At 42.7% G+C, this 21,743-nt stretch overlaps 1 protein-coding gene across 2 annotated transcripts in view; it reads right to left on the reverse strand.

Annotated features, from left to right (window-relative positions):
• MIOS (meiosis regulator for oocyte development) overlaps nucleotides 1-21,121 on the reverse strand; it is a 26,289-nt gene extending 5,168 nt beyond the window's left edge. For both annotated transcript variants that reach the window (XM_006036979.3, XM_006036980.3), the window contains exons 1-9: nucleotides 20,988-21,121; nucleotides 18,767-20,137; nucleotides 17,245-17,343; nucleotides 16,043-16,300; nucleotides 14,038-14,207; nucleotides 11,267-11,332; nucleotides 9,839-9,997; nucleotides 5,611-5,763; nucleotides 3,701-3,905 (exon numbers count right to left, since the gene is read on the reverse strand). In XM_006036979.3, the coding sequence (XP_006037041.1) occupies nucleotides 3,701-3,905; nucleotides 5,611-5,763; nucleotides 9,839-9,997; nucleotides 11,267-11,332; nucleotides 14,038-14,207; nucleotides 16,043-16,300; nucleotides 17,245-17,343; nucleotides 18,767-20,063 (2,407 nt within the window). In that variant the 5' untranslated portion in view covers nucleotides 20,064-20,137; nucleotides 20,988-21,121. The remainder of the gene's footprint in view (nucleotides 1-3,700; nucleotides 3,906-5,610; nucleotides 5,764-9,838; nucleotides 9,998-11,266; nucleotides 11,333-14,037; nucleotides 14,208-16,042; nucleotides 16,301-17,244; nucleotides 17,344-18,766; nucleotides 20,138-20,987) is intronic.
• Nucleotides 21,122-21,743: the final 622 nt, after the last annotated feature.

The raw sequence follows: 21,743 nt of genomic DNA on the forward strand, positions 1-21,743 counted from the left end.
CTGCTCTGCCATGCTGCTCGCAGCCTGCTCCGCCTCTGCTCGGCGTCGTCCCGCACTCCGCAGGTGCTCCGCCGCGTTGCTCGCAGCCTGCTCTGCCTCCACTCGGCGTCGTCCCGTACTCCGCGGGCGGCGGCTGATCCCCTGCTCGTTGGGGCTCCGCGCCCCGTCTCTCTCCCTTCAGCCGCCCCGCTACCTCGGTGTGGCCGCCATTTGTTTCTCCCGTCCGGCGTGCCCCGCTCCCGCCGTTCCGCCACAGCCGATAAACGCCCGGCTGACGACCCGCGCTGGCGCTGCCGGCGCATGGGGTTTCCTCGTCTCCTCCAGCCCTGCGGGAGGTAAGCAGACCCCTTGGCCGCCGTGGGGGTCTCCCAGTGCCCCCGCTCCCCTGGGACACTACTGTTTTAGCTCCTACAGTCACAGTGACCTCAGGATGCATATTAATCATACATAAATATATAATACAATCTCTTTCAATACAGCTGTATTTTCTGTTTTATTTAGTTTATTCCAAGTTTCATGTATGATCTGCTTTCCTAGACTGCTACTTCAGATCCTCATACTAATAAGCAATATAACTGTAAGCAGCAGAATGAAAACAATTTCACATAAAATTACAGATAAGCTAGTGAAACAAGCAGGAGAGATGTGTGCGTTTATAGCAACATAATATCATATTCCATAGCTTTATCACAACCCTGAGCTATAAACCCAGTTAGTGACTTCTATAGAATTTGGCAGTCAGACTGACAGATGCTATAGACATCAAATAAACCTCATTTATTTGCTAGTTAGCAGTAGAAATTTTGCCCAAATCATTGTACTGTTACACAGAAGAGAGGAAGAGAAATGAAATAAACTCAGACTTTAAATTCCTATGTGCACAACATTTTCTATACAAGCACTACATTTCAATTTTCAAGATATGAATCAATTTTCACAATGTCTCCCATGGCTAAATTCTCTAGGGCAGTGGCTCTCAACATTTTTAGACTCGAGGAACTCCTTGGAAGATGCCAGCTCTGAGTTTTTACTTGTTTTATTACCTTTCAAAAATAACAGAGCAATTCTTCCATTGTAAAGAACTCAGAAAGACTGCAACAAGTCAGAATATTTTTGACACTATGGATTTCTATTTACATCTTTGGGTTGAAATCATGTGTAGGTGTTTGCACACCTAACAATGCTGATATTGTGTTTAAAAGGATCTCATGGCACTACAGAGTGCAGTTACACCCTGGTTGAGAATAATTGCTTAGGGCAGGGCTTGGTAACATACGGCCCATAGGCCAGATCCCATTTGTGGAGGTGGAGGGCTTTGCCTATGCCTGTGACCCTACAAGGGCCAGGCAGCTTCCAGCTGAGCTTGTGCTGCTGCCACTTTTTCCCACCCTCCTGGCTCTAGTCTAATGTGGGTTGGATGGTTCTGGTGGCATGTCAGCAGTGGGGCCTTTGCCTGCACCAGGAAGCTGGGAGCTGCGCCCACACCATCATCACTGTTCCCAGCTCCCCACTCTTCATCTGTGGAGCATATGCCATGTCCAACCAGTGAAGAGCTGTGCTGGGCAGCTTCTGGCTGTGCCCATACCACATCCAAGGGAAAGGCAGAGCAGGGGGCTGAGGGAAGCAGCAGTGGCATGGGCACAGCTTCCAGCTGGTGGGGAGCTGAGCTGGAACCAGGTACCTACAAGTTGATGTTCATGCTGCTGCCACTTCTTCCTGCTCCCATTACCCTTCTGAGTGTAGAAGATGCAGGTTGCAGCTTCCCAGACCTGATGCAGCTCCCCATCAGCTGGAATCTGCGTCCATGCTGCTGCAGCTGGGGAGTAGGGAGCTGGAAGCAGCAGTGCAAGTGCAGCTCTCGCGCAGATGGCTTTGGTGGGGGCACATGGAACGCACCCCACCCCCAGCAGATTATGCGCCACTGAAGCCATCCAGCCTGCAGCTTGTTAAAGGTTGTTGGTCCCTGCTCCAGGGTATAGGCAATAAGCCACCTAAGCTAACTAGGAATAAAATGCTACAGGAAGTATTTGGGCTTCGGCATCTAAGCAGATAATCTGGCCTGAGGTGCCTTCTTCCACAAAGATCCTTACCCACGTATCTTCTCCAGGAATTTTGTGCCTAAGCTGAGTTTCACAGTCCAGAAAAAAATCAGAAGGACCCCTAGTACACGGAGATGTGAGTAACTTAGGTTCAAGTACCTGTTCTCGGCTGATCTGGAGAGGCACTGTCCCATAGCCCAGTCCAACAGATACCCTCCACTCCCTGCTATGTCAGAGGTCTTTTGGGCAGGCTGCATCTAGTTTAGGTGTGCTCTAAGTATACCTACAGAATCAGGCCCTGGTAAGAAGAGAGGCTGCCTAGCCTGGGAAATCTGCTTTGCAGGTCTCTGGGGCTTCAGCTTGCAAAACGACTCCTATTAGCTTCAAGTGGCCTTCTGCATATCCGTTGACAGAAACTTAGAAAACTACAGGGATAATTGGAAGCAGGGCTGTCCCTGGGGGTGCGAATCGGGGCAACTGCCCCGGGCCCCGTGGAGCCAGGCAGAGCTGGTTTCACAGCTGGCCAGCCTCTTGGCACCCCCCACAGCTGAATCGGCCACAGAATCCGGTGCGTCCGGCCGCTTGGCACCCCATGCCCCTGCTGAATCCACCACCGGTTTCCTCATGTCCGGGGTGGGGGGCACCGCCACACAGCCTGATTTGTCGCAGGCCCCATACCCTGCTCGGGTTGTCTCTGATTGGTTGCCAGCAGTACTTAAAATGATGGACCTAAACATAGGCACCAACTTTTATTTTTGCCTGGGGGGGAAAGCTAAGATGATAGACATGTGGAAAGTTTTACACATTTCAGGTGCCAGTCCTCTTCCCAAGGAGGACCAGCGCCCTCAGGCCTCCATGTATTTGGCACCTCTGGACCTAAACACCTAAAAAGAGGCAATTAAATTTCTTAGTAACTTGGGAATCTGGGCCTACATTGCCACACTTCAATGAAGAAGTACAAAAATATATATGCACCTTCTTTTTTGATATATTTTCCCTTCTCAGATCAGTTTTAATCACACTTGTAGTATTTCTTCATCCTATACTTGTAGATTTGTTAGCAATAATGAATTGCTAGTATTTTACTATTTCAGAAAAAGATGCCTATGCAAGCTGTAACTCCTGGAGAAGACTCAAAATGGTAAAACCTGATTGGAGAGAGCCAAGTTATACAAGGGCTCCAGGACAGTGCCTAAGCCCTGGAGAGGGATGAGTTTTAAGCAACGTTTTTCTCTGTAGTTTTTCCTATTAGCAAACTTGAATTAATCCTGCTCAGCATGAATCCCATTCCCAGACATTTAATTATTTTATGAATGGTATAGGGAACCTAGACAATCAAGCTGAGGTAATGGATTCCACTAGGTGGAAGGTGCCTATAGATGTCACAGTGTACTGCCCTGTGGTCCAAGACCTTTTGGGAATCTAATCTTTGGTACTTCATTAGTACGGAAGAGCCAAATAATTATATATATTGTCAAATATCACAATATTGTTATCTCATTCCATACAACTCCTTTAACCCACCTACAGAAATCTGGAAAAACTGTTACATTAGAAACAAAAACAATTGCAACAGAATGTCTTTTAACAGGGGCTATTAATGCTACTTTTAATTAGTACCAATTTTGATATTAAAAACATTTCCTAAAATCATTCCATACCTGGACAACTGGAAACTGGTGTGCCCATATTTATAAGGCAAAGTGCACAGCGAGGAAGAGGTTTGCGACAACCAGGACAGCTAGTAACCTTTGACTTGGTTGGTGAGCCACTCACACCATATTGACTAAAACCCCGCCCTTGATGAGGTATGGCTGAACAGCTGTAAGATATTGATTTCCCACAGAAATTGCAACTCACAAACACCTATAGCAATTAAGTACAGAACAAAAGCCAAAATTAGTTAGATAATATTGATAAGGGACAACAGAAAAAAATCCAGTCTCAGCATTCACGCACAAATAAATCATCACAACAAAAAAGCCTAACATCTCATCTACAATAGAAAGCTGGCAACCAGTTAGGCTAAATAAAGACAGTCAAAAAGCCTGAGGCTGAAATGATTCAGTCTTTGCAGGTTAGCTTAAGCTGCAAAGACTGAACCAAAAGCAAAGGAACAGACATTCAGCTTTTGATTTAGGAAACGCAGCCACATGCCTGCAGTGGCTCAAGCCAGAAGCCAGGCAGCACTACAGCACAGCTCTCTGGCACAAAGCCAGCATGGGTTGCATGTTCATTTCCTCTTCCTGGTGCCCCCAGGGTCTCTGGAAGTTGCAGTCCAGACTCACAGCAGCAGGACTCTTCAGGGTTACTCATCACTTTCTCCTCCCACTTCCAGGTGCCTCTGTGATTTGTAGTCCCCGGGCACAGCAAGCACCAAGTAAGCAGGGCAGGGCAGCTCTGTACTCAGGGAAAGGGCAGTTTAACCCCAGCCCTCAGACCCCAGCAGGGGTTTGCTTGGGGGGTAAGACGGTAGTGAGCCAGCCAGTGAGGCCAGTGAGCTAGCCCTCATTGCTCCAGCTAGGGAGCAAAGGGGCAGGGCCAGCCCTGCTCTATGGAACAGACAGCACAGCCCAACCCACGGCTGCAAAATGCTGCGATGTCGGGGGACTGTGATTTAACTTGAACTAGGAAGGGGTCTGGGACAGAAGTTTCATACACTGGTTTGACCCAAATCAGTTAAGTCTGATACTACATTCAACCAAGGTTTATCTTAAACCAGTTTCAGCCATTTTTAAATTGGTTTATGTGCACTGAACTTCTATTTTGTTACATGTTTAAACCAGTCTCTGATCACTTAAACCTGTTTCTGTGCAACTTCTGTCCCTAGTCTTACAGAATTGAAGTTTCAAATAAGTAGTGTATATTTTTGTAAACCTGAAATATGTATCTTGCAGGAGGACTTCCCTTCCCTTTTCTTAGCATAATGGAAATCTTAAAATAATGTCTATAGCCAATTATGTCTTAAGGAAACCTGGTGATTTATCATCAAACTCAAATGATTAGCTACACACGTTACACAATACAAAGAAATTCAGGATTTTTTTCATAAATATCTGTCACTGTTCAACTATCTGTTCAGAATGAGATGGGTATTGAGGTCAGTGTGCTGATGATTTTTTTATTATTCTTTTCAGTAAAGAATGAAACAATCTGCCTTTCTTTTAGAGAGTGCTGAAGATCAAAGACATTGGAAGGCATGCTTCAGAAGTTTTAGAAAACAGTTCTAATAATTGGAGGGAAGAGAGCCTACTTTAAGAAAAAAAGCTTGGCAAATGTTTTATAAAGAGACTTGTATTTTTCTATCATCTAACATGATAAAAAATTACCATCTTGATGGTTAATCTCCCCCAAATTACCTCCTTCTCATGCAAACTACTTTTAGAAGGTATTTATGGCTACTTTGCAGCTTGGTCTTAAAACCAGGTCTCCCTTTTGCAAAATATGTATTGATGGAGGCTAAGGTGTGGTTAACAAGAACAGGTAACTTATTAGGTTAACAGTACATGCCTCCTCTCTGTATGCATTAGCTAGAACTGATCACAAATATTGAAAAATGTTATATACATACCTGGGCTAAAGGTTTTGAACTGGGATCCAGCTTACTCCTATGAATATCAAACTCTGCTCGTTTATGCCAGAACCTCCAAGCATCCAACAAATTTCTGTAGTTCTCAATCCAGTATTGAACCCTCTCATCCTTAAGCACATCTGATGGGGAACCCTAAATTATGGGGGAAAATCCCAACACACAGAGCAATTTTATACAATTATTTGCCATGCAAGATACCAAAAGTACTACAATGCAATATAATCATAAAAAAAATTCAAGATTGTCTATTAGTTTAGATTAGAAACCATCTTAAATATGGAAAGCAAAGAGTAAATATAAATGGTCAGTTTTCAGGCTGGAAAGATGTAAACAGCAGAGCCCCAAGGGATCTGTGTTGGGACAACTGCCATTTAACATATTCATAAATGATCTGGAAAAGGGGGTGAATCACAAGATGACAAAATTATCCAAAATAGTAAAGACCAAGGCAGACTGTGAGAAACAGCAGAAAGGTCTGGGACATTTTAGCGAATGGGAAACTAAATAGCAGAAGCAATTCAACACAGAAAAGTGTAAAGTGATGCACCTGGGCAAAAATAACCTGAAATCTACCTACACTATGATGAGCTCTATATTAGCTGCTACCACACAGGAAAGAGATCCAGGAGTCATTGTGGACTGGTTGCAAAAAACAACAACTCAGTGCTGAGCAGCCATCACAAGGCAAACAAAAAGTTAGGGATTATTAAGGGAATTGTTAAAACTGAAAGTATCATCATGTCCTTCTATAAATCCATGGTGTGTCCACACCTTGAATACTGCATCCAGTTCTGGCCTCCACACCTTAGAACGGGATACAGAAGAACTAGAGAAAGTACAGAGGAGAGCAACAAGGTTGATTAGTGGTATGGAGGGGTTTCCAGATGAGGAGAGACTATTTAGAAAACAGACACTTGAGCGGAGACATGATAAAGATTTACAAAATGCTAAATTGCGAAGAGATTTACACTCTCTCTCACAATACAAAACTAGGGGTCACAAAATAAAACCAGTATGTAATAAGTTTAAAACTAACAAGAAGTTCTTTTTCACAGAGCGCGTTATTTAAAGCCTGGAACTCATGGCCACCAGATACTATGAAAGCTGACAGTTTGGGCAGATTCCAAAAAAAGGACTGGACAAATTCCTGGAGGAAAAGGGCATCAGTAGCTGTTGAGCAGGGGAGTTAGGGATACAGCCTCTGAATTAGAACATCCAAGACTTTAGATGCTGGAGGCTGCAAGTGAGAGAGGAAGAGTAGAAGAAACCCTGGTCATACCCAGTTCACACTCTGCTACTGTCTGACACAGGTTACTGGGCAAGATGGACCTATGGTCTGACCCCATAAATGGCACTTCTTATATTCTTATGTTATTTAATAAAGAAACCTAAAACCAATTTCCAAACATGAATTCTGCACATGAAGTACCCATTCAGTGACTGAAGTATCTTCTTGCCCTACAAAGTTACTATACAATATTAGTATTCTGTCCAACCATTTGTGAGAACATTTTAATTCATAGTCTATATAACCACAGTCATGGCAAATCAAAGTATTCTTTAGCATTTGCATACACATGCCACATTACAAAAATATTGATATGATCCTCACTAACAGAAGCTTACATTTTAAGTAAAGACAACAAAAAGAGGACATTGAAGTAGTACATCAGGCAAAGGGGAGGGGTATGTTAAACAAGGTATGAAAGCACAGGTTTTTCAAATGGTTCTTGAGGTAATAAACAATAAAACCATATTTCCATTTTGCACATTGTTATGTGATAGCAGAATATGGGAAAAGGTGATGTGAGAAAGGATCTAAAGGGGGATGGGACCCAGCATAGCACACAGCTCCCTCATCCCCCAAAGGACACTGTAAATGTGGAAGTAAGCCTACAAGGGGGCATGTAATGAGATGACTAAATGCAGTAAGTCATAATGCTGGTAGGTCTTGAAAACTACATTTAATATCTCTCCCAAAGCTTACATCTATTGATCAGGCTGAAAATGCGCATACTGTAATGTCCCGCATTCCACTGGCTCATTTCCCCAAAAGAGCTTTACAAGTTTTTTAAAATTTAGGGGAAGAACCTATCTATCTATGGGTAGGCATGAACAACAGTGAGGGGTGGCAATGGCAACTCTGCCAGCAAGGCCTAGAGCAGGGGTGGGCAATTATTTCAGCTGGAGGGTCATTCAAGTTTTGCTTAGCTGTTGAGAGCCGCACAAGTAAAATCTTTCAGAAGATATCATTTTAACAAATTATAGATAAAAAAAAAACAACCAAAAAACCCCCCACATGCTAAAATCAAATATGTTAGAATATATTTTAATTTTATCTAAAAAAATGATTTTTGTCCTGATTTATGTTTTTGAGAGTAGTGTATATAGAGGCAATTGCATAATAACTCAAAACAGTCTTCATAGATTTAATACATTTCATAGACATTATGGGCTGGAAGGGACCTCATGAGATCATCGACTCCAGCTCTCCTGTCACAGGCAGGAAGTCTGCTGGGGTCAAATGATCCCAGCAAGATAAGCATCTAAACTTTTCTGAATGAGTCCAGAGTAGGTGCTTGCACCACCTCGGGGGGCAGTCTGCTCCAGACCCTGGACACTTGGACTATAAAGAAGTTTTTCCTTATGTTCAGTCTAAATTAGCCTTCCAGAACTTTGTGGCCATTAGACCTTGTTATCCCTTGGAGGGCCCTGGTGAACAATTGTTTTCCCAGATCCTGGTGTACACCCCTTGTATACTTATAGGCTGCCACCAAATCTCCCCTGAGCCCTATGGGGCTGAAGAGTCCCATACAAGAGGGAAGGGGAGTGCTGCCCGTGCCCTAGGTCCTGGGAGCCAGCAGCTGGGAGTAGGTGGAGGGGTCAGGAGACAAGGGGCATGTGCAGCAGAGTTAGCCCAGGTGGTGCAGGTGCAGTATGCAGGTGCAGTATGCTTCCTCACCTGTGGCAATCTACAGTGGACTGAGGCCTGCCCACTCCTGCTCAGGGCAGCCCACACCACATACATGCCTGTACCCACCAGACAGTACCGCCCCAGTCACTGTGCACAGCTTCTTGGTGAGGCTGCTGCTGCAGGTGCCCAATTAATACTCAGTTCACCTCAACTCCAGTGGTTCCTTCTCCCTCTGCTGCACTGCTCAGGGCAGCAGGCAGTGTTGAGAAGCCATAGGATGTGTGCTGGGCACCACACACCCAGCCAGGGGGAAAACTGCAGCCAGGCAGTTCCTGTCCCAGTGTGCGGGGTTCCAGCTCCAGCTCCCTTTCATCCACTCGGCCACCCGCAAGTGGCTGCTCACTGCATCAGGTGGGCAAAGTGGTTGGAAAGCAGCCAGGAACTAGAGCTGGGGCCCCAAATGTTGGGCTAGGAGCCACTTGGTTGTAACTCCCCACCTCCTCTGGCTGGGCATCTGTCCCCATGGCTTCCCTGTGTGCCTGCTTCCAGGAACAGTGCAGGAGGAGGAGCTGCTGAAAGCAGGTGCAGCTAACCAGTACCTGGATAGCTACAGCCTCACCAAGAGCTGCCCTGCCGGAAAGCTGTGCACACTGGCTGGGATGGTGCTATCTGGCAGGTGTGAGGCAGGTGTACGAGGGGAGAGTGGCACGGGCTGTCCTGGGTGGGAGTGGGCAGGGCTCAGCTCCATGCGAAGCGCTGTGGGGCAGCCAGGCAGGATCCAATCAGTTGGTGGGCACCTGCCCACAGGCTGGATTCCATCGGTTGGTGGGCTGGATCTGGCCTGTGGGCCATATTTTGCCACCCTTTGTCTAGTAGCAACAATAGAATAATTCCAGTGCCGATATAAATTGCTTTGAAGCAGGAAAGACACTGAGAATTTAACCAAAATGCCAACCCTAGATTCTGCCTGAGAGTTATATCATCATCAGACAATGGATAGTACATGTCAAAGCTAATGGAAAGGAAAAGGATCATTTAATCTCTTTTCCTTTCTTCTTCCCAGGAAATCTTTACAATCTGGAGAGTGCAGTATGGCCATCTGCCAGCTGAAGCCTTGATGATGCATTAAACAAGAAATAGCACATAGCTTTATTTTCATACTATGGGAACTTTTCTGTTAATCTTATAAGAGTTTATGCCCACAGTACTGAAGAAAATAGATGCAGTTTGCCAATACACATAATAGTTTTCCAATACACATAATCTGGAACTACTTCAGAGAGACGCACTAACCTGCAACATACAATAGCTTGCTGTCTGAACATCCCCAGTTCTATCAACGTAGCTTTCCATTAGGTCTACTCCATCTTTTGTCAGTCCTGTTAACAGGATTCCCTCCAGATTCCCAGCATCTTTCATTTCATTTGTCAGCTTCTCAATAAATCTATTCAACTGAGGAAGAAAACGTTAACAACTCAGTTTTCTGTTCATACTCTTCTAACATGAAGAGTTTTGCTTCTGGCAGCACCTCAATATTTTGATTAAGTTTTCCCCCAGAGAAAGTTTTTCAACTAAAAGTTGGAATTTATGCAGAAAAGGTTAGTGTAAAACACAGACACATCCACTTCAATGCAGTAAAATCAAAATCCTGGTCAACATACTCAATATTTCCTGAAATGGTGGGAAAAAAACAATAAGCCTCTATGTAGATACTGATTCAGTAATTTAAAAAATCCTTTCCTACTGTTAATACAATCTATTTTATTTCCAAAATTGTATTTCATTTGAATCAATCCACAATAAGTGTTTGCTGTTTAATACATCTATTTATGAAGAAAAGCTTTCAAAAGACCATGAATTTTACCTGTTGCTTTCCAAATGTGTTTTGTTGTGGTATGACAGCCAACAGTTTATGTAGTTTAAATAGATTAGTTTCTATTACACATGGGTGTTTAACTTAGATTTTCCTCAAAAACAGTTGGATTAAATAAAGACCTTACCTAAGTTTGTGAAATCACAATAGCCTTCTTTTTTTGTAATCTTAATCAGGTACACATGAGCCAGAGAAAGAAGGAAACAAGACAACTACAAGATAAACCATGGAAAATCAATTCTGCGTACTTTGACCCAGTCCTAGCACATGACTCCATGCAAACTGAACCCTAGTGCACTGAATGAGTAACCACTTAGACAGAATTAGTACATTATTGAAGTTTTTAATCATAAGATTCTAGTAAAAACATACTGTTTTTTCAATAAAGATAACAAAGATCTTATGATCTCATAATATTTCAAAATCAAGATCTCCAATATTTGCTTATCAACAAATATTTATCCTAAAGTAGGTTATGCTGTTATGTTATGACATAGACACCATATTTTCTCAAATCCAAGACAAGGTTCCCTCCCCCCCTAGTCAGCATGGGGGGAAATGTACTCAAATCCAGGACAAGGGGCAAGGCAAAGGAGGCAGAGAAGGAAGGCAAGCAGGTGCTAAAGCTCCGACTTCAGCCGCAACCTGGGTTTGGAGCCAGAGCTGCAGCCTCTGCCTCCCCCATTTTATTAACAGTTTATTTTATTCTTTATTATTTTCAGGAAAATTACAAAATGAAGTGAGTCACTACTTCCACTATTCACCTTCAGCATTTTCTATAAATATTTCCGACTAAATCATACAGAATAGCATACCAGGTTGTACCGACATTCAAAATACAGACTTACCTGAGCATCACTGAGGAACTTACAAGCAAATGCCACTCTGTCTCTTACTGCTACATTATTTTCATACTATGATGAAAAAAAATAAAGAAAATATCTCTCTCAAAAGCAGAAGTTTCCAAGACATTCTATTCAAAATCAGAATACTGTCTTATTTTATATATAATATTGTGTATTTGACACGATGTGAGTAAAAGTTGTGTTTACATGCTGACATGAACTATTTCAAGTTCCAGGTGCTATTTTTATACTGTAGGTTTAACAATCAAAGCAAGACTGTCGCAGCCAGGGCACTCTACCATAACATCAGAAAAGCCCAACTCACTAAATCACACTTTGATCTATGGAACATTGGCAAGTCACGGAGCATCGATCCACAGTCAGCACAAATAGCCAAAATTACCACCACGGAACCAGTGAGGGGAGGGGAGGAGGATCAGGTGATTGAAAAATACAGACAAGTGAGAAAAAGGAGGCAGAGGAAAATAACAGATGGAATGGAGTAATGAAGTGAAAAACAAGAATCAACAGTACAATTGAATACTTAGTCTCTTTTGAACAAGACATTAAAATACATAATTTTCAAAATAATTTGTTACATTGTTTATTACTTGTACTACAGTAATAGAATCATAGAAAACTAAGGTTGGAAGGGACCTCAGGAGGTCATTTAGTCCAACTCCCTGTTCAAAGCAGGACCATCCCCAACTAGATCATCCCAGCCAAGGCTTTGTCTATACAGGTCTTAAAAGCCTCCAAGGATGCAGAGTCCACAACCTCTCTGGGTACCTGTTCCAATGCTTCATTACCCTACTCATGAGAAAGTTTTTCCTAACATTTAACTTAAACTTCCCTTTGCTGCAATTTGAGACCATTGCTCCTTGTTCTGTCATCTGCCACCACTGACAACAGTCTAGCTCCATCCTCTTTGGGACCACCCTTCAGGCAGCTCAAGGCTGCAATTAAATCCCGCCTAGGTCTTCTCTTCTCCAGACTAAATAAGCCCAGTTCCCTCAGCCATTCCTCTAAGGCATGTGCCGCAGCCCCCTAACCATTTTCGCTGCCCTCCAATTTGGCGACATTCTTTCTGTAGTGAGGGGCCCACAGCTGGACACAGAACTCCAGATGTGGCCTTACCGGTGCCAAATAGAGGGGAATAATTACTTCCCTTGATCTGCTGGCAACACTTCTACTAATGCAACCTAGTATCCCACCAGTCTTCTTTGCAACAAGGGTGTTCGCTCATATTCAGCTTCTTGTCCACTGTAACCCCCAGGACCTTTTTCTGCACAGCTGCTGCTTAGCCAGTTGGTTCCCCAGCCTATACTGGTGCATGAGATTGTTCCATCCTAAGTGTAGGACTTTGTACTTGTTCTTATTGAACCTCATGAGATTCCTTTTAGTTCAATCCTCCAATTTGTTGAGGTCTCTCTAAATCCTAGCCCTACCCCTCCAGCGTATCTGCTACTCCACCCAGCTTGGTGTCACCTGCAAACTTGCTGAGGGTAGACGCTATCTCATCTTCAATTGTTGATGGCCTCAACTGAGACCACTGAGACACAATGTGATGGGCACTATATATACAAAGTAGGAAAGTACCCCTGCATCAGACACATTACCACGGAAACAGACAGTTTTTTCTAACTACTGGTTTATGCACATATGCTTCATTAGCTTATTGCTTTTCTCTTTCACCTATACAGACTAAAAGCCCAATTTAGAAATAGCAATTACAGATTAACTTGTAGGAGAGGCAAGGAGTTTTTGGGGGTGATATTTTTTTATTGGACCAGCAACACAAGAGAGAATCAAGACAGTGATACCCAGAACACCATCATTAACTTATTACAACATTCCCTATCCCACTCTAAAATATATGTACTCTCCAAAGGCTTGACAGCTGATCCAATAAAAGATTTCACCCCCAAAAACCCCTTGCCTCTTGGATATTTCCTCAACCATCACAGCTATAAGATCACCCTAACACACAGAGATTTCCTTGTACTTCATGAAAAACTAAACCCATAAACTTAGTTTAAGGTAATTCTGTCTCTGGACCTAAATCACCACAGATTGTCAAAACAGTTGTACAAAAAAAAATTTAATACACGTAATACATGTTTATAACAAAGTAAATTTTTTATAAAGTAAAATGAGAAAACACAAGATATTTCATATATATTTGGTGATCTGAAGTCTGTCAAGACAAGAGAATTTGCTTCCTACTTTTTTTTCCTTCAGGCTCATTTTGTTGTGCATCTCAGATACCCCCTCTCCTTAAAAACCCTACTCATTCTTGTATCAATAAATAATTATCATCAATACTGTCAAAACAGGGAGGAGTATTTGGTCAGATCTCTTTTGGTGGAAATCCTTGTTTGTTTCTATGATGTAGTCTATGAGACTATTTAAATTTCTAACTTTTCTTTTTAGAAAATTACTATGTATTTATCATCTTTTCCTTTAGTTTGTTTGCCTCAATTTATTTACTCTTTGCTAATTCATTTGAGTGTTTTTAGCTTAATGTGATCTGTGTTTGCTTTATTCTATTTTAATGTCCATGAATATCAGAACTTTTAAAGAAAATAATCATCAGGAGGCTGCAATCAGCATTAGGAGGAAACAAATGATAAATTCTAATTTGAATGAAAGCAAAAGTTTATATAAGATCCTCGGTAATCATTTAAAATACATTTAAATTACATTCAAGGACAAAAGTTAAAAAAGATAGCTTTTAAAGTTCAAAAGTTTGCTTAAGTTAAAAGGATGCTTACCAAAACTCCATCATATGAACCAGCCTCACTTGTCAGAAAAGCAAACATAGCACACAAGTAGGGGTTGTTTAACTGCAATCTTAAAGTGCTGCACATTTCTCTCCAAAGGGAGTTCTTCTCATCTGTATAGCCTGATAAGGCCATTGCTACTACATTGAGGTTCAGATCACCTGAGCATGAAAAACAACCAATAAAGCACAGTGATTAAGATTTAAGAAGATTGGCTTTCATTTCCAAAAAGGGATGTTGATTTAAAAAAAATACAAAATACAACTGAAAACATTAGTTTGAGGTGAGTTCATCTGAATGAGTAATGCATAAAAGCATTATGGTTGAGTACTCAAGGATAGGACCTCAGCCAAAGTTCAAGAAATTGTACAAACATGGTCCTGTACTCATTAACTATACCAGTTCTATAAATATGTATCTTAATTTGCTACTTTAAATCACTGCTCAGGAAGACTAGTGGCTTAAAAATCCATATGACACAACAACTACCACTTCACAGTTTGGAAACTACTTGTAATTAGTCTTTGTTAAGTTTGATCAAGTACGGATGCTTGTTTTGTATAAATATTGTATGGATTATTTTCTAACAGTGATACAGTATAAAAATCTGTGTATCCAAACCAGCTCCTAACTGCTGTCAGAAAGAGACATCACTAAGTGTGAAATAATAACTTAAGCAAATATACCATGATTAATGATAATTAAAATCATAATTTATATTCACAAGATGACAAAGTTAAGACTGCATTTAACTATGACTTTGAGTATACAGACAAACCCAGCAAGGGCAAAGATTCTATTTCACCTACCCCGTTATTAAATGCATTTTTGTTCTGCACTGGAATAAAAAATAAATTTCTGAACATTTTCATGGTACACAGCATTATAATCTCACCACCTCTTTCTAGATGGAAAAAGTGAAGTTTTCCATTTACCTCACTCTCTTTGGTCAGAAACAAGCGACCAGAATCCATCCTGGATCTCTGAAATTTGTCCAAGAAGCTGAAGAAACAGCATATCTTGACTAAAATGCATTTCATCCAAAATATTTCAAACTCTCCCTACTCAACAGTCTGCATATACCAATTGTGCAACTTCAGACTTCTGCTAGGAGCTCTGTACAAGGAAAGCCCCATGAAGACAGTGGTACTCTGTATCAGCTCGGGGAATCACTTGGGCACAGCACTCTCTGAGAATCAGGACCACAACATGCAGTTATTAAAGGGAGTCCCCCCTCCAAAATACACTGGGTTTTGACTTTCTGTGCATTTAAAATCTTTTCTGCATAATGTAATGATTTTCCTTTACTGATTTTTTTTTTACTGAAGGTGATTCTGCCGCTGCCGCCATGCTCCCAAGCTCAGCATGTCATGGCGCCACCAGCGAGACCTGTGGCATGGGGCTCCTGCCATTGCCACCAGATCTCTGCGGCTTGTTGACTCCCCTGCCCCACCCATCCGAATGCTTGTTCAAAAGAAACATTTTGCTGCATCCTGATCATCAATGGATTCTTGTTACGACAGTGGCACACGGGGAGAGAAAGCTACCAGAACACTTGCAGAAAAAAAAGAAAAAAAAAAGAAAAAGGAAATTCATTCCCTTTCCATAATATCAAACTAAAATACAGTCTTACAAAAGACCATTCATCTTGGGATTTTACCAGATATGATCCCTTCTGAGACACTAGGAGGTACTAGTCTAATACATAAGAAATTCTAACTGTACATAGTAGGGCATTAGTACAATTCTAAAAAGAGCAAGGAATGGAAACCAATGACTTAATTAAAAGGAAGGTATCACAGACCAGAATGTAAGTACTAACATAAGGTCTAATCCAGTGTTTCCTAACCCGTGTGCCATGACACAAAAGTGTGACGTCAGAAATGAAAAAGCCCACTGATATCCAAAGATATTACCATGGCAATGAAAAATTATCTTGTAGTATGGCAGAAAGCTATCCCCCCACCGAACTCAAGATATTATATACAGTATATACCTTTTCCTGAAGAAGCTCCTTTATTTAATATCTGTATTGCTCGCCGTATATCCAAGTTGAAAAGTGCTACTGCAGCAGCTCGCTCCCAGTCTCCTTCTTGTTCCAAAGAATTTAGGAAGGGTTCCACATCTAAATCTGTGCCCTTCTTTATCCATCCACAGAGCTGCAGGGCCAAGGATCTTTCCTCACTTAGGTATTGAATAATATCTGCCTGCCTATCAGATCCACTCCGACTATGCCTGAGGTTCTCTGTTGTTCCTGAAAAGGAACACAATATAAATTATTTGACATATCTATGAATTGGAAAACATAATCTTTAAATTCACTGAAAAATTACAAAACTGAACTTTGTAACAAACTGAACGTAATGTTCATTTTTCAGAAAAAAAATCAAACTTAAAATGATGATAAAATAGCACCTATTTTATTACTAGCTCTTCTATTACTATTCTCAACAGCTAAACTTGTACAGTCTTCCAAAACAAAAAGATCTAATCTCAGCTCCAACAGATTAAATTAGACAGAAAAACAGGTGACAGAAAAGATGGAGACAATGAAGACAGTATGCACTTATTCAGCTGAATAAGTGCATGGTACAAAGGAGAGGGCAATTTTACATATTACACACACATGTTCAGTACTCCTGTTTACATTATGTTGTTACACAAATGGAGACAAACACAAAGTCAATTTAGCTATCACTGCATCCTTGTGTAGGAAAAATATATTGTAAGAAGTTATGGGAAAATAATAGTTTTCAAGACTACATTTACACAGAATAAAAACATGTGAAATTAATCTTTGTGACCTTTCAAGCAATCTCGCTTAGCTTTCAAAATAAGACATTATCTGGCAATAGTATTCAAAATACAAGTTTAGTCCAGTATGGTTCCTCTAAGAGCCAACTAGAAACTATTTATGTAGAAAGCTGATGCAGAAGCAGAGGTATAGAGCAGGGGCTCATGAATAAATTACTCCACGGCATGTACTTACAGCATATCAGCTGCTCTGATATGTATGCTCATATTCCACAGTAATTGAAAACTACCACATTGCATATTATGCCTCAATGAAACATGATCCAAAGTGAACTCCAACGAGTTAATAATTTTGAAATGACAACAAAAAACAGATCTCTCAAAAAAAGCTTTTGTAGATATGCTAAAATGTATGTAATTGTTATTAAGACACAATGTTCTTACCCAAAGATGACTTCACAATTGATTTGATGCCTGCGTAAACTAAGGGGCCTTTGTTCCCTGAAAGTTTCTGATCCATATCTTCAGTATACTGCTTCATAAGTATTTTCAGATATAGGAAATATGAAAAAGCCTTAAAGTTTAATTACAGGGAAAAAAGCCCCAATTGTTCAGCTTTAGATTTTATTAGAATAATCTTATATACTAGCCTTTCCACAACACAAATATCATACTAATGCAGCGATGCCAAATGCATCTGACCACCTGGGCCTGATCCGACATGTGAGGCCAGTCCATAGGCCTGCATCATTTGGTTCCCCACAGGAACTGTAGCAATTAACAGTGCTATCACTCTACTGCTGCCAAATATCTGGACCCACAGAGAATCTTGCAGGCCAAATGACAACTCTGTGAATTGGATCTGGTCCATGGGCTATATCTTGGTCACCCCTGCACTATTTGTACACTGAAAGTAATATGCCAACCATGGTGGTAACTTTTAACAAATTGACATAACATACAGAATTCTGTTACTATGGCTTACTATCAAACAAAGTTTCCTTATCTACTAAATATTTGTAGGTTAACCAGGACCAGCTCAGACTGCGGGGTTCTGAGCCACAGTTCCCTCTCAAATGGAGAGCTGTACTGTGCACAGAAATGACCATTCATAGGATGTTAAGAAAAGGTAATGGAGAAAGAGACCAGCCCACTATTCACTGAAAAGGAATGTATGGAACACCACCCAACTGGTTATCTAACATCCAGACATTTTCAAAGACCTCAAAATTACATACATGTCTGTCTACACACAGTTTTTTTGGGAGCAGCTAGTTTTGAAGAACTTCACATATGAGACAAGCCCTTACTTTGTTTAGTATTATAACAGTATTACTGTGCTGGTGTATTTCCTCATTTAGACAAACCTTTAGTGAAAGTAAGCAGGGGACAAGGAATATCCAGTTTCCTCTCTATTCTGCCAAAGTGATAGTTAAAAATATGACACTAAATGGACTAGTTTCCATTTAAAAAGATTATATAACTATCTAAAAAATAGGCAGCATTCAGGGTACATTTTTGATTGCTAAATATTTAGTACTTTTAGATTTTTCATCTTCAAAGTCCCTTTCAAACATTAGTTATCACAACTCAAGCTGAGGAACTGACATATCACCAACAGCAATGGAAGAGTTACAGTTAAAGAAAAAAAGACACAGTATTTATATAAATTAAATAAATGCTATTCTAATTATGCAACTAGGTAAGCATATTTTGAGGTATCCCAGCTGGTTAAGGAGACAGACCTTAAAACATACATCCTCCAATAATTTTTTTCTATCTGCCTGAAAAGTAGAATTTTTCATTCCCTGCATTCCCAGTGTTCATAGAGTATTGCAGTGTCCCACACTGTTTGGACTTTATGCTCTTTATGTATTTAATATATAACATAAACAGTTTACAGAGACTAGAAGGCTCCTTTGCAATTCTCTCCCTTTTCTACAGCTGTTTACATCTGAAAGGATATAATGCAGAGTGTACCAAAGCGACTTCAGCTGAGGATCTTCATTTCCAGCTAGAAGATGATTTCTCCAGACCTGCTCAGTATCGAGGCCATACCTGGATAAAGCTCTCAGACGCATTTTGGTGGCTATATCTTTTTCTAAAGAACTAGCTTTTCCTTCCTCTGTGCATTCATACAAGTGTCGGCCACATGCCCACATTAAGGAAGTTATTGGACTCCATGCCAAAGAAATCCTTTCAAAGACAGTGAAGTCAGACATCGCTCTGTTGGGAGTAACAACTACCATTCGATTTTGACTTGTAGGATGCCACGCAAAGGAAGCAATGTAATTGTCACATGGCTGCACACTTCTTTCAATGATTGTAGGCTCTGTTTCATCTCCAATAGGCGTGGGAGTATGCTGCATGTCATACAATCTAATGATGTTACTATCCCTGGTTAAAGTAGCTAGGAGTCCAGTTCTTGTTGGACACCATGCTACTTTTGTTAGGGGCTTTGGTTGCTCTGTCAGGGTCAAAACAGGTTTTTCAAATTTTCTGAGGTCCCATATGGCAACCTGGCCTTCATAGAAGGAAGCCACACGATCATGGAAATGCGGGTCTACAGTTACCCCCTGGACAGCCTTAGTATTCACAAACATCTTTTGGCTTGTGTTCCTAAGGTCAAAGATAGCCAGGTTTCGGTGCATTCCAGCTAAAAGAAGCTTCTGATCCCGTGGAAGCCAACAAAGAGAAAGACAAGCATCATTCTGTCCCAGTTCATAAAGTGGCTTTGTGACTACCAGCCCTGATTCAGTATCACCAGCTGAAAGTCTTACTTTCTCTGTGGCAACTGCAGTCTCTGGAGTGTATTTGCTACTGATATCCCAAATCAGTACTGAAAAGTCAGCCCGGTGTTTATCTAGGCCAGCAGCAAGCCAGTTACTGTCCAGTGGATTCCATGCTAGGGTATTACATTGTCGGGCATGTTTTGGAACAAATTCTTTGCCTATCAAGTCTTTGGATTTTGAGTTGTGATCCTGTCCAAGGCTGGTAAGAACAACTCTGCCATTGGCCTGTCCAACAGCTAGGAGACATTCCGGATCGTATTTAGGATACCAAGCCACACATTTCATGTAGGGTGTGTCTGAGTTTATTGATAACAATGTAGCAGCAGTTTCTTCTGACAATCGCAAGGATCCTGCTTTGGGTTCCGAACTCACAGCAGACTCAATGAGGTAGAGGCTCAGTTCAGAATCACATACAACAAATCGATCAACGTGGTGTGGAGCCCACAGAATATCAGGCTTGGAGCCACTCATGCTTGCTATACAATCAGCAGACCAGGCTCACAGTGGTGAAGGAAAAAGTCAAGTGACATCCATTGACAGGAAAACTGTGAACAAAGGAATTTGTAACAGTGTTAGAAAATACAGACTCCTTCAACTGTCTACAGCATCTTAAGAGGCCAGGACAAGTAGGACACGGTTTAGAGTTCTTTCTAATGCAAAGATTTAGAAATGTATGTTAGAGATAAATGTCAAAAGCTCTTCTGACATCACCTCAAGGCCCCATCTTCAACCTTGCCCTGCCTGCTATTGACACAGTATCTCCTGGGGGGGGCAGGAAAGGGGGAAATCCATCTATTCAACCTTGAATTGAAAACAAGACTCGTCACTTGTACAGCCTCTCTCATATTACTTTCTTGTGTTTCTGTAAGAGACATGACACCAGTAACATTGTCTGGTTTATCTATCAAAGCTCTTCCAGCACACATGCAAACCGCTCCCAAAGTGCGGGAGGTACCAGGGCCAGTTCAAGCCTTGGTACAGTGCCAGGGTGGGGACAGGCAGCTGCGCTAGTTTCATCAGCGCGGACCAGCTGGAAGATAACTGGGCAGGATCCTTAATACAGTCTGGAAACGTGCCTCCCCCGAACAGCCCTGGCTTGGCCACGGGGCCATCGCACTCAGCACGAGACGCTGGCACCGAGCGCGCGTTTGCTGCGGTTTCACGCGGCCTCAGTGTAACCGGCGACGAGGCCCCTCGCCTGGGCTAGGTCCAGGTCTGGGCGGCCCTCGGCCTCGCGGCTCGGCCGTGCCCGCGCTCCGCTCCTCCGCGGTAACCTCGGTACAGACGCGCCCGAGAATCCCCCCGGCACCAGGCGGGGCCGGCAGGAGGCCGCAGGGATGCAGACGGGGGTCAGCCAGGCGGGGAAGCCTGGAGCCCGGCCCCGAGCGCACTCACCCTGCTCCCGCCGGACCCCGCTGCGCCGCGGAGCAAGCGAGAAACACCCACAGATACTTCCGACTTGGGGCCGGAGGATAAACCCACTACTACTTCCGGAGCGAGGGGAAGGGAAGTCCAGTCTCCCCTTCCGCTTCCGGGTTTGGAGAGGGGGAAGGGGACGCCTGTGGTACTTCCGGTTTCGGGGGGCGGGAGCTCTCATTCAGTCCGCGGGGAGGAGGGTGGGGCTTGTGGAGCCTTCTAACCTCATTTCCGGGGGGGGCGGGGCCGCCTCGGCCCGCCCCTGGGATTGGGTCACGGGCAGGTCCCTCGGGGCCCGGAGCGAGGAAGTGGGTCCGAGTAGGACCGGGCTGCGCTCCGTGCCCTGGGGGGAGGGCTCCTGCCCGTCCCTGCCCCGCTGCGGGGCGCGCAGGACCCGCCTCGTCCTGGCTCTTAACAACATCTTGGGAAGAACAGGCCCACTTAAGTCGGAGGAAGATAATAGACAGGAGAGGGGGCCCCTGCTGCACCTACAGGTACAGGGTTTCCCCTGGTTGTCCTCACTCTCCTGGTCACAGCTCTGTCCTCTTTTGCCTCTGGCTGTGCAGGACAGGCGACTCCTTTTCTTAGTTGTAGATAACCTAGTAGCCCTCCACTGTGCTGGCTCATTTCCTTGGGAAACTCATTGTCCAGCTGAATCTGCAGTGGCGCTGGCCCAGATCGAGTGTCCAAGTATTGTGCCTAGCAGGATCAACAGCTGCCCTTCGAAACCTCTTT

The sequence above is a fragment of the Alligator sinensis genome, unplaced genomic scaffold (genome assembly GCF_000455745.1).
Source record: "Alligator sinensis unplaced genomic scaffold, ASM45574v1 scaffold196_2, whole genome shotgun sequence".
Taxonomy (NCBI): domain Eukaryota; kingdom Metazoa; phylum Chordata; order Crocodylia; family Alligatoridae; genus Alligator; species Alligator sinensis.